General features: G+C 42.4%; 2 protein-coding genes across 3 annotated transcripts; both read left to right on the forward strand.

Moving 5' to 3' along the window:
• The first annotated feature begins 786 nt into the window (after positions 1-786).
• On the forward strand, positions 787-7,124 carry abhd13 (abhydrolase domain containing 13). Of its 2 annotated transcripts, XM_086124407.1 has the most exons (3): positions 787-948; positions 2,161-2,315; positions 3,253-7,124. In XM_086124407.1, the coding sequence occupies exon 3, from the start codon at positions 3,286-3,288 to the stop codon at positions 4,339-4,341; it is 1,056 nt and encodes a 351-aa protein (XP_085980533.1). In that variant the 5' UTR covers positions 787-948; positions 2,161-2,315; positions 3,253-3,285; the 3' UTR covers positions 4,342-7,124. The 2 variants fall into 2 exon arrangements, with proteins under 2 accessions (XP_085980533.1, XP_085980532.1); XM_086124406.1 differs by lacking the exon at positions 2,161-2,315.
• A 654-nt stretch (positions 7,125-7,778) lies between these two features.
• Positions 7,779-12,328, forward strand: tnfsf13b (TNF superfamily member 13b). Its single transcript, XM_086123722.1, has 6 exons — positions 7,779-8,083; positions 8,274-8,367; positions 8,513-8,569; positions 9,383-9,507; positions 11,447-11,597; positions 11,727-12,328. Exons 1-6 carry the CDS (start codon positions 7,859-7,861, stop codon positions 11,837-11,839), a joined length of 765 nt encoding a protein of 254 aa, XP_085979848.1. The 5' UTR covers positions 7,779-7,858; the 3' UTR covers positions 11,840-12,328.
• The last annotated feature ends 269 nt before the right edge of the window (positions 12,329-12,597 follow it).

A 12,597-nucleotide genomic window follows, 5' to 3' on the forward strand; every position in this document is an offset into this window, starting at 1 on the left:
GGTTTTAGGTATTTTATTATTTATCGAGCGGGCATACAATTTTTTGGGCAAAATACCTTTTTGATTATTTTTTGTTGTAGTAACATTTATTTTAAAAATTATTAATGTACATTCTCCATCGATTTTCTATTGCACTTAAACTCAGTAGTGTTACAGGTGATCTGGAGTCTATTCCAGTTAACTTTGGCTGTGAGGCAGGGTACATCTTGGACAGGTTGCCAGCAACTCAGATGGGCAATATACTGTACGTGAGTTTTATGGAAATGCATATATATTTACCAAGGTTGGATCAGGGCGAGGAACAATAATCAAAATTAAATGTGCTGAAACCCTGAACTTGAAATACTAACCCAACATCATTGAAAATAAATTTCCAATATTTCAGCTTTTCACTTTACAAGTAAGCAATAAACCTGTCTTTTTAATCACTGAATGTGTTTTGTGTGAACGGTAGTGGCAGTAATAACATGTAACAATTCCGTACTCTATTTCATTTATGCTGAATTTTGAGCTCTTTTGAATAATAAATTCCGTACTGATGAAAGAGCGACCTCATGTGGTGTGTGAACTACATGAAACGGCCTTGTTAAACCCCCGACTACATATTTGATGCCATTTTTCAAAATATTCAAATGAAAGGATTTAGATTTTTGTGATTATCCTTACAAAACACGCACACAAGTTAAGGCTGTAATTTACTAATGTATATTAACAAAGACCTTTCTTTTATACGGAACCAATGACACGGACTGAGTTCCACCCGGAAGCCCAAATCGTGAATGCTAACCAGTTGTGTAGCAAAGCAAGCTGCACCGGTTTTCTGTCACGGCAGGTAATTTCAAAAAGTTCACCTGATTCCCAAGGATCTGCATGACAGCTTCCGCGTTGTTTTCGCGCGACCGAGTTGACGGCACTTCACGGGTCTGATGCAGTGAAAATGAGAGGAAGGTGAGTCTGAAGTACCCGGCCGCCTGGTTAACATCGACTAGTTAACGCTAGTAGCCTCCCGATAGCCTTTGGCATGCTAAAAAAAACTCAAAGAACGCCCTCGTTGACGATCGACACGATTACCAATTGTTTCTTTACTTGTCAATATTTACTAATTTGTTCCACGTCGGATTTAACAAACTCGGTGTTAGGTCGACGGGAAATGACAGTTGGGTTAGCACTAGCCTACATTGACACTGTCACCTACTATACAGTACTGTGCACAAAATACTTAAAATACAAAGCTGGGTGTGCCGTTCGTTTTTGTTCACAGCGACGCTTAACGTGGGCGTTAGCTTCTCGAGAAAAGCCTGTGCGATACTGTCCCAGATACACACATTATTCACCCCATGGAGACAATTAAGTCGTTGCATACAATCTAAAGTGCAACACTTCCAAAAGGCTTCTTCGAATGATATAGGCACTGTTATGTGAAATTGGAGGCATGACAAGATTTGTTTTCTGACTGAGGTGTACGGTTTATATGCCGGCAAAGGGTTCAAAAATTATTCATCATGGTCTCGGTTTTTTGTTTTCTTATCACCAAAATGTGACATTTTTAACATGGATGTCTAGACTTTGTGTCCTTCAGCTCAGGGATCTCGCAGGTCCCGAAAAAGTCCTCAAAAGAATTGAATCTATGAATCAAAAAATAAAATTTAAAAAGGCCGTAATTGACATTCAGATATCTTAAATCAAGATTTTATAATTGTAAACACTCTCATAATCTCATAACTTTAGAATCTTAGTAATGTAGAGAGGGCGGCCCGGTGTTCCAGTGGTTAGCGCGTCGTCCTCACAGTGCAGAGGTCTTGGGTTCGTTCCCGGCTTCGGCTTTCCTGTGTGAAGTTTGCATGTTTTCCCGGCCCTGTGTGGTTTTCTCCGGGTACTCCGGTTTCCTCCCACATTCCAAAAACATAATGGCAGGCTGATTGGACACTCTAAATCAGGGGTGTCAAACTCAGGTCCTGGAGGGCCGCTGTCCTGCATGTTTTCCAAGTCTCCCTGTTGCAACACACCTGATTCAAATGAACAGGTGTCAGGCTTCTGCAGAGCTTGCTGATGATCTGATCATTTGAATCTGGTGTGTTGCAACAGGGAGACTTAGAAAACATGCAGGACAGCGGCCCTCCAGGACCTGAGTTTGACACCCCTGCTCTAAATTGTCCCTAGGTGTGAGCGTGGACGCGGATGGTTGTTCGTCTCTTTGTGCCCTGCGATTGACTGGCAACCGGTTCGGGGTGTCCCCCGCCTACTGCCCGAAGACTGCTGGGATAGGCTCCAGAACCCCCCGTGACCTTTGTGAGGATAAAGCGGATCGTAGAAAGGTTGGATTAATTAATGGATAATGTAGAGTTATTCCTGCGACGTCACTCAGTTATGACTGCGAAAACAACAAAACAGTGATGGGGTTTTTGTGAGGGAGGCCACCGTAACTACTTGGGACAACACCGGAGCTAGAGAACAAATTTGATTTCAAATTGACTTAGTTTTAAAACATTTTGAAATTAGGTCACATTTAGATGTACGAACGCTGCAGCTTCATTAATGGAAGCATATGCCACCAAAACAAAGTCAGAAAATAATCTTTTGCTTGACAAACTGATGTTTTATAAAATATAGCAGAACCTTAATTTAATGGACCGGGTTGTCCATGAGAGCTGTTTGAGTGTTACATCGAAGTGTTGTTTTTTTTTTGGTTCGTTTTTTTTTTTTTGCGGACCAAAAACAACCATTCTGTAAAAAAAACAAAAAAACAATGTTATGTACTTTTTTCGCAACTTAAAAATAGTACTGTAAAAAATATTGTAAATTAATGTTTAAGTAAAAAAAAAGTGTTTGAAAACATTTGAAGTGATCTTTGACTCTCACCCTTGGTCCCAAGATAAGCACATTTGTCCAGAGAATGATTTGACCGGGAAGTCGCCCCTGCCAACATGGCCACCACATTGACACACTTTTTAGCTCTAGTCTACGTTAGACTATCTATGATGACAGAGGAAGTCAGAAACACGTGACCAGTGTTGTGATGGCACCACAGCGCCCTTTACTGGTGATGTGCCAAATTGCGGCCAATCCTGCAACTACCAGACTTTGAAAGGGACTATTCAAAGGGGGATTTTGAATGGCCAATATTTTCTGTCCGTTGAATCAAGGTTGCATTATGTCCAAATTTTTACTCAATAATTAGTTAAAATTGTAATTTGTACTGTATTTGGTTTTGAGGTCTCTTCTGCTCATGTGCGGGGCTCTCTGTATTTTCAGGTTGTTGTTATTGTGACCACACTCTGTGTTGCCATGGAGAAGCCCTTGAGGTTGTGGGGCTCAGTAGAGCGCTGTGCTCTCACTTTAGTCTCCTGGTCCTGGGGCGCCTGCCGTGTCTCCCTGCTGGCTCTGATCCTAACCTTCCACCTGTACGGCGGTTTCATCCTCCTGGCTCTCATCCTTGTGTCCGTGGCGGGAATCCTCTACAAATTCCAAGACACGCTGCTCTACTTCCCCGACCAGCCGTCGTCGTCACGCCTCTACGTTCCCGTGCCGACGGGAATCCCGCACGAAAACGTGTATATTCGCACTAAAGACGGTGTAAAGCTCAACCTGATCCTGCTGCGCTTCACGGGCGGGGACGGGCCTCCCGGAGTCGCGGCCGCCAATCAGAGTGGGCCCACATCCTCGGCGCCGCCCACCATTCTCTATTTCCACGGCAACGCAGGCAATATTGGTCACAGGGTGCCCAATGCGCTGCTGATGCTGGTCAACCTGAAGGCCAACGTCATACTCGTGGACTACCGCGGCTACGGGAAGAGTGACGGCGAGCCCGGCGAGGAGGGCCTCTACCTGGACGCAGAGGCAACACTGGACTACGTGATGACCCGGCCCGATTTGGACAAGACCAAAGTGATACTGTTCGGCCGCTCGCTCGGGGGCGCCGTGGTCATCCGCTTGGCGTCGACTAATCCTCACCGCGTGGCGGCCATTATGGTGGAAAACACATTCCTCAGCATCCCACACATGGCGACGACGCTCTTCTCCTTTCTGCCCATGCGCCTGCTGCCCCTGTGGTGCTACAGGAATAAGTTCCTGTCCTACCGGCAGGTGGCGCTGTGCCGCATGCCCTCGTTGTTCGTCTCCGGCCTGTCGGACCAGCTCATACCGCCGGTCATGATGAAGCAACTGTACGAAATGTCACCGTCACGGACTAAACGCCTGGCCATCTTCCCCGAGGGCACGCACAACGACACGTGGCAGTGCCAGGGCTACTTTGCCGCCTTGGAGCAATTTGTTTGTGAGCTCCTCAAGAGCCACGCCCATGAGGAGAGCGTGCAGACATCTGCGAGTGTCACCATCATCTGAGGGCACTTTTTTTACTCTTATTTAATTTCCCCCCTCAATCTGTAAATCGTTTTGTTCAGGGAGCGGAAATATACCTTTGTCTTGTGTTCCAGCCATGAATGCATTCATTTGTGACTCTTAATACGGAGTTTCCCAACCTTTCATAAGCCAGGGGATATATTCTTGATTTGAATAAAATCTCAAGGGACAGCACCTAAGAAAAATGTCACCAAAAGTCTGGTTCATGCACTGGTTAATTATGCACATTCTCTCATTTAGTTGAAGAGCATTTAATTATTCTGTGCTGCCATAGACAGCAACACATCATTAATACAAATAAATACTATTGGGACCAATGTGGTGAAAATTGAATAATTTCTAGTGACGCATAAAAAAGGCCGCAGCACTCTGGTTGGGGATCACTGTCTTAATAAATGAGGTCACGAGTGAATGATCATGCGGGCCGAAACGTATTTCAGCTGCTGACGTAATCTGTGGTCATGTGATTACGGAGCGACACCGATTAGAGCGGCAACGACATGGCAACTCTTTAGTCCACCCCACAAGACGTGACATCTGACTGTAACACGAGGGCTGAACGATTTTGCATTATTATTATTATTTTTTTTTTGTAATCGAAATCGTGACTCCAGACGATGCGATCACAGGATCGTCAAAGCTTAGTTTTTTTTGTTTTTGTCTGCGTGTGTGTGAGAGCGAGAGCTGCAACCTGAATCATGGGTTTTATTAAACAATAAAAATATGAGAATATAACAAATGAACAGCTGTTTTTTGCTATTCTTTGTATTAGTCATACGTCTAATTTTTTTAATTCCCACGGTGTGTACCAGCAAACTGCAGTTTCTTGCCTCGAAACTTTGTCTTAGCAAAGCTAAATTGATTAAAATAAAAATTAAAAAAAGATGAGACTAAATTGAGTATTTATTGTACGGACCCCTAAAGTTAAGACCAAAAAAAAAACAGGACTGATATGATAAATATTTTACGCAATATTAATATACTTTAAAGCTTATAGGCCACTGCTGGCTGACGTATGCCGCAATGGAATATAAATCATTTTTAAAAAATGATGGATGATTCGATGTAAATTGCATCGATGTAAATGGTAATGTACATAGTGAAGATTCCCCTGAAGTTTTATTTTGGGAAACAAAAATATTGTGAAATGACTTTGCAATTCAAACTTTTCCTGAAATCGTTCAGCCCTATGTCACAATAAAACATGCACATACATGTAAATACAACTTCATTATTTCATGACCATCCTCCTGATGATATTTTGAGTTTGATGCCAAGGAAAATAACACGGAGTGTTACGGCCAACATGGAGGAACATATAGACACAAAAAAAATCCAAGTTGTTTTCTTGTGAATTTTTTCCTGAAAAAGTTGTCTGTCAACGCGAGTGTGACTGATTGTCTTTACGTGCCCTGCGATGGACTTGAGACCAAGCCACGGTGCTCCAGCACACGCACTAACATAGTTTTTTGAAGAAAAAAAACCCCAACCATAACAAAACTTGAAATGATACAACTTTAAACATTTTGAAAAATACATTCAAATAATCCACTGAATTGTTCTTTCTTTTAATTGAAACCTTCCAATTTTGGGGGCGTGTCCTTTTCAGTGTGGCCCTAATACTCCTCTGTCAAGTCGCAGAATGAAAATGTCGTCCCTTTTGAGATTTGGATTCATCATCACTTTTTTATTTTCTTTTATTTTATTTTTAATGTATTGTGTTTGTCAGAACAACAGTATATCCATCCACTGGAATAGCAATTGGAATCCAGGCTCTGATGGACTAGTGTGCGTATTTCAACAGACAAGTGGACGCATGCGTTATTAAGAATCCATCTTTTGTGTGTATTCCTACGTTTTGAGGTTCTTGTTACCCTCCCGCAATGTGCCAAAACGGCTTTACTCCTTTGGGTGGGAGGTGGGCTGTTAATGAGCTAATTAACCTTTCCCGATGTCTTCCGAGGGAAGGGGTGGGGGGTCCGGCGGAGTTTGATGATTTAAAAAAAAAAAAAACACGTTTTTTGTGCAGAACAATGAAGCCATTTGAGTACGGCACACAAGCGGAGCTCTTCAGCCATATTTGGTACTACAGTTTGTAAAGCCAAATGAAAAGAGTTGCTCTGAATGTAATTATTTGTGTTTGATAAGCGCGTGGGCTTCTCTTTGTTTGTTAATCTTCCCCACCATGGCATCGTGAGCTGAGGTTTCTTCGTTTACCTCTGACATGTTGACACTGCGCTTCATGCAACACGCTTGCTTTTGTTTTCTTTCAGCGTGAACCCAGTTTGCATCGCAAGAGTGTTTGAGGTCAACCTTCGGGGCTACCGCGGTTGCTCGGCTTTTGCAAATTGAAAGGATTGGGGTTCTCTCAAAGTCACCTGTGTGATTAAAAGCTGCAAAGCCAGTCGGAATGCGTTTGTTTTTATCAATGTTTGCGTAAATGGCGACTGCACCATGAATCAGGATACACTGATGGAATTGTTTAAGAGTGCACGTGTGTGTGTTGCTTTCAGGAACTGGCATGTGATTGTTTCTGTAACAAACTTGCACTGTATTGACTTTTTTGTATCAAGACTTTACAAATATACATTTCCTAAGCGGACATGCGAATGAATCGTCTTCATCCTCAAGTCAATGAATGACCACCTTTCCTCCCACTTTCACCATTTCTGAATTTGTATCCACTCATCGCTTTTGTAAGCACCTCTTTTCACTTTGTGTATCCTGTGCTGTAACATGCAATAAAATTGATACATGAGTCCTTGCGCCACTGTCAAATGAGTGAAATTAATCATGGAAGACAATTTTGTTTGACCGTTGATGACACTTCACTTTTTATGTTCGGAGAACTTTGTCACCGTCATCTTTCTGCTCAATGTGTTTCCATTTACTTCCTTTTTTTAAACGCGGGCTTTACCTTTATTATTCGAGTTAAATAAATGCAGTATTCAGATCTGCTTTTTTTTCTTGCTGCTTTAGGCACAATTCTCAAACGCTTCCAATTTTTCCCCTCTCCCCTACACCCGGTCCAACTCCTGAAAGAGCACCAGTCGCAGCTCTGAAGTGCGGAGGCTTCAAAATAGTGTGCAACAAGCATTCCCCTATATAAAAAGAGGGGGAAATTGAGGTGGTGCAGGTGTACAGTTGGGGCATTTCTGTCACACTAAACAGCATACATGGAAGGGGGATACAAAAACAATCAATTACCGCGATTGGACAGTAGGGTCCAAATCTCTACATTTGGCCAAATTCATGCCTTAGATTGAAAATATTTCTCGACTATGCACCACTAGTGTGTATTGCGTGAGGTCAGGGCCACTGTTGAGGCAGGAAGTTGATGTGGTTAGCCAAGCAGAACAAGGAGGGGGAAGCGTCGCTCTCTCTTTTTTTTTCTTGATACTGTATTCATTACACTGGAAATTGCTGGAGAACGAATGTGAAACTGAAGAACATCGGCGGTGAGGAATTGACTCCCTTGCCAGCGTGAGTAAGCTTGAAAATGGCAGTGGGCTTGCATTTGGATCCTGGGGCGTGCCAGAAGGCTGTTGAGGTCCGAGGGCTGTCCCGGCCAGTCCTCTTGCTCACGCTAGCAGTCATCACCTCGTCCTCCCTGTCTGCGCTCTCCTTGTACCGGCTGGTGGTCCTCAGCGCTGAGGTGGACGGCCTGAAGTCTGAGGTGTTTCGCAGGAGGGAAGAGAGTCAGGAGGCCAAGCGTGGAGAGCAGGTGAACCGTTCGAACATTTTCACCCGGATCACCCGTACCTATTCCGGGGCCGTCGCCACCTCATACTAGCTTGCTGCCTGCATTGCATGACTAAACAGCCGAACTGGACACATAAAAAATAAAATACTGGGAAAAAAATGTAATAAATACCTCATCTATGCAAATAACAATCGACACGTATGCTTGCAAGGATGTGAGTGATGAGAGAAGCGGCCAGCCAGATCGTCAACACCCATTCACCCTTTTAAGGAGGAGGAGGATGGTGTCTGGAACAGACACATCAGGTGAGACGTCACAAGCCTTTGTATCAGAAGTTCCTCTTTGTCATCGTCTTTCTTTGATTGTCCTTGGATTTTAGAGGAAAAATGAAAAAATGGTGCGTCTGAGACATTTCACCAGACATTTCACATGTGCTTCTTTTCCCCACAGTTTCCCAATCTTGTCTCCAATTGTTGGCGAACAAGAGCAGGAAAATCTTCAGGAAAGGTAAGTAAAATATTGAAGTCGGCTATGTGTACAGTGGAACTTCTGAAATTGAATGTGTCTGAAGACATTGCCTCTTGTGAGTCCTTGGGGGCACTCAAGTGCCCGCGGGCACTGTGTTGGTGACCCCTTACATCAGGGGTGCCCATACTTTTTGGACTGAAGATCGACTTTTCGATCAACCAACCTCCCGCGATCGACTCGTTACCGCGCACGCAAATACACACGCACGCCATGATGAGCCACAGCCTGACACGGAGGCATGCGGCGCATTTTTGCAACCTGTTAACTATCGTAGCTCACACGTACTGTTTTGAAGTGCCTCCCTCGGCCCTCTAGATTCCTATTTTTTGCCTGTGCCCTCGGTGAATTGTACACGAAACAAACTCTGAATGAGAATAATGATAACGACAAAAGATAGAGTGCAAAAGCTCCGATCACAATCTGCAATTGCAGACTGCCGAGCGCTAACAATTTCCGGTGACGCAGGTCACGGGCCACCATAGGTTAAAGATTTACCTGCTTTGTTTTATTTTATTTTTTTAATACTTTTTGTGAAAATTAGACTGATAGGATGATTAGGGTGCAGTGTACATTAACACAAAAAAAAATATTACTAACATGCACAGAGACACAAAAATGTTTGTTTGCTTTTTTTTCCACTCCACCCCTCGCGATCGACTTGGGACCAGTCCGCGATCTACCGGTCGATCGCGATCGGCGTAATGGGCAACCATGCTGTAGACCAACAACCGATTTCAACAGTTTCAAAATCATCAACAAAATCAATATAATAAATGTATCTTCTCGTATCAGATTTTGCCCTAGAGCCATACACGGGCATCCCGTGGATGACTGGTCTGAGGAGAGGGTCTTCGCTGGAGGTGGTGGGAGACAGCATGCTGGTCCGAGAGGAGGGCTTTTACTTTGTCTACAGTCAGGTTAGTAGCGCATGCCCAAGTTAGTTCTTAGTTTTACCACACAGGGGCGCCGCCAGCCCGCGTTTCAAACTGCCTGGCTTTCCAGAGGAGAAGAACTCCTTTGCAATCAGCGCAGAAAACGATCTATGCAAATGATGCATGCTTGTAAAATGAATATTTAATGACACATCATTGTTCACGCATGATAAAACCCAGGTAATCGACCAGTCCCATGCAAAGAATACTTCATTAGTTACACCAATCTAATGAAATCCATTACAAGAGCCGTATCCCCCCAAAAAAGTCCACCTCTGTAAGATATTGATTAATCATGAATATTGTCACAGAGGTTTCAGTGTGTGATTTAGTTCTATGTGCAGGTGTGTGAGTGCAGCTATCAGTATTGTTTCCTTCCGAAAGCAGCCAAATTTCAAGGTATTTGTACTCCTCGAGGTTGCCGCTGCGAGCCACTTATAATTCAGGCATCATGGGTAACAGAAAGAAAGAAATGTCTTTGTTCGCGGGTTTCTGTCATTATTGTTCATTGCAATTTCGTGTATCAAAAGTAATCGGTTGTCTCGGTACTTGGTATCGGTGAGTAGTCATGAGTGAGTATTTGTACTGGTATACGTCTGGAAAAAAAAAACATCTCCAGTTCTATGGCAGATCCGAATATGTTGTATCCAGCACAGGGCTATTTATGGGCTGACTAAAGGCTATTTATAGTACAAAGCAGCAGTTCTCCACAAGTCGGAATGCATTGTGGCCAAAAACAAAATCATCAGATAGATTTTTTTTTTTTTAAATCTGCTCATGCATTTTACCTGGTCCTGTATCTCTTTTGTTATTTCACAGCAATACAGTCCTCTCTAAAAGTATTGGAACGGCAAGGTCAATTCCTTTGTTTTTGTCGTGAACTGAAGATATTTTCTGAAAAGCCGACAGTGCACCTGATAATCCAATGCGCCTTCTAGAGGGATTGATACTCTGATTTCTTGGACGTAGTATTTTAAATTTTCTGTAAAGTGCTTTGTTACAGCTGCCACAGACTCTATATCTATGAAGGCTCTATATCATTAAAATGCTTGCTGAGTTCAAAAACAAATTCAAAAAAATAGTACAAACAACCTACATCAATCAGAGTTAAAATGATAAATTCAAAACATTAAATATAATGATAAATCAGAACTAAGTTGATAAATAGAGAAAGGTATATAAATATCCATTATGAATACAAGAGAAAATTGACACGAGTGTCAGGGTGTGGAAGTATATAATCCCGATACAAACCAAAAGTTGTAAAAATATCACGGTTAAGGGTAAAGTATGAGCCTTAATGGAGACTTCTTTCTTCTTACTTTTTTCTTTTCTGATTGATATAAAAATGATTTATTAGATACAATCACATAACGGGGTAGGACTAGATAAGTTTTTTACTTCTTCCTACTCCCTTGAACATAATAACTGTGTTGAATGAAGATTGATTTCTTTCTTTTTACTTTTTTTATCTACCTTATTTTCTGTCAAATTATTACTGTATATATGTTTTATGTTCAATAAACAAACAAAAGGTATTGTATTGTATTGTATTTCCTTTAGCGTAGCGCCATCTAGTGGATGCATAACGCAACCACAGCCACTATTGTAGCTTCTGTTCTATGCGCCTTATAATGTAATGTGCTCTACATATGAAATAGCATTTCCTTAAGAAAAATCTGTAATAAAATGGAATTTGAATTTCATTTCAAATTTCTTTCAGTGCATTAGGACACATAAGATAAGAAAATTGTGTTAAATAAAAAAGGTTTTAAAAATATATTTTCTGCGAAATTAGCTTGAATTCCCCGATGCTAAAATCGACTAATCACTTTTACCACGGTGCTAAACATATTGTTAAATTCATGATAGTGCATTATCGTTCTTGTATTATCTTTAGACCTAATTTGTACCTCACGGTCAGGTCTACTACATGGACAGCAGGTTTGCAATGGGCCACGTGGTGATCCGCAGGAAGAGGACGGTGGTGGGCGACGAGGCTCAGTACGTGATCCTGTTCCGCTGCATCCAGAGCATGGACAGCGTGTACCCTTACAACACGTGTTACACAGGAGGTGCATTATTATTATTTATTATGCACTGTACTTTGTACATCGCCTTTAACAGCGGTGCAGTGCGTCGTGAGCTAAGCAGCAAACAGCAATGCCAGTTCAAGGTGTGAAGTGTGCCGACGTTCCCCTCAGGTGTCGCGAAGCTGGAAGTCGGTGACCAGTTGGAGCTGCTGATCCCCAGGTCCACTGCCAATGTGTCCCTGGATGGGGACGCCACCTTCGTTGGCGCTGTCAAGCTGGTTTAAAGCCTGTCGCCTCACATGAGAGCAGAGGGAGCTGCAATTCTGGTGACCTCAAAGACGAGAAAAGACATTTTTGACGCTACGTGCACACAACGCTGGCGATTGTTTTATGACGGGGGGGGGGGGGGGGGTTGTTTGTTTTTATTTTATTTTTTTACCTTTGTCTTTAATTTCTAAAATTACTTGTCAACAATTTAAAATACGAGTGATACAATTGAAGGACTCATTGCTGATTCCTGGCTGGTTGTTGTTTCATTGATCTGGGATTCAAATGAGCTTTTTTTATGAACATTAAATGTTTTTGGATCACATCAATGCTGATTTTGATCTTTGGTGTGTAATGTTCATTTAAACCAGAGGCAAGTCACTTTCGGACAGTAGATTATCAAGACCCCATGGCAATGCTATATAATATTGTAATCAACAGTGACTGCAAATGCATTGTGATGATCTTTGTTATTATCATATAAACTCCTCCATTTGCAATAAAGAAAGACGTGATGAAAAAAAAACATCTGTAAAATGAATATATAGTGGATGGAAAAAAATATCTTGGAGCAGATATTCACATGGCCCATTATTGTATTTTCGAGCTGGTAAAAACATTTAATTGGTTCATAAGAGCATGCACATTAGGATGGGTAACACTGGCATTCCGCTTGTCCACGGGGGGCTACACTGTAATAAAATATGATCTGTCACACACATCATCATCATAAAATATTGGACACTCGTCATGCTTTTAGGCCACCCAGAGAGGC

This window comes from Hippocampus guttulatus, chromosome 11 (genome assembly GCF_054856545.1).
Source record: "Hippocampus guttulatus isolate MCC_2025c chromosome 11, RoL_Hgut_1.0, whole genome shotgun sequence".
Lineage (NCBI taxonomy): Eukaryota > Metazoa > Chordata > Actinopteri > Syngnathiformes > Syngnathidae > Hippocampus > Hippocampus guttulatus.

Bases quoted from the DNA above. Each gene is read 5' to 3' on its own strand.
- abhd13 (XM_086124407.1), top strand. From the start codon at position 3,286: ATGGAGAAGCCCTTGAGGTTGTGGGGCTCAGTAGAGCGCTGTGCTCTC.
- tnfsf13b (XM_086123722.1), top strand. From the start codon at position 7,859: ATGGCAGTGGGCTTGCATTTGGATCCTGGGGCGTGCCAGAAGGCTGTT. The intron at 8,570-9,382 runs GTAAGTAAAATA...TTCTCGTATCAG, and splicing joins CAGGAAAATCTTCAGGAAAG to ATTTTGCCCTAGAGCCATAC. The intron at 11,598-11,726 runs GTGCATTATTAT...CGTTCCCCTCAG, and splicing joins CAACACGTGTTACACAGGAG to GTGTCGCGAAGCTGGAAGTC.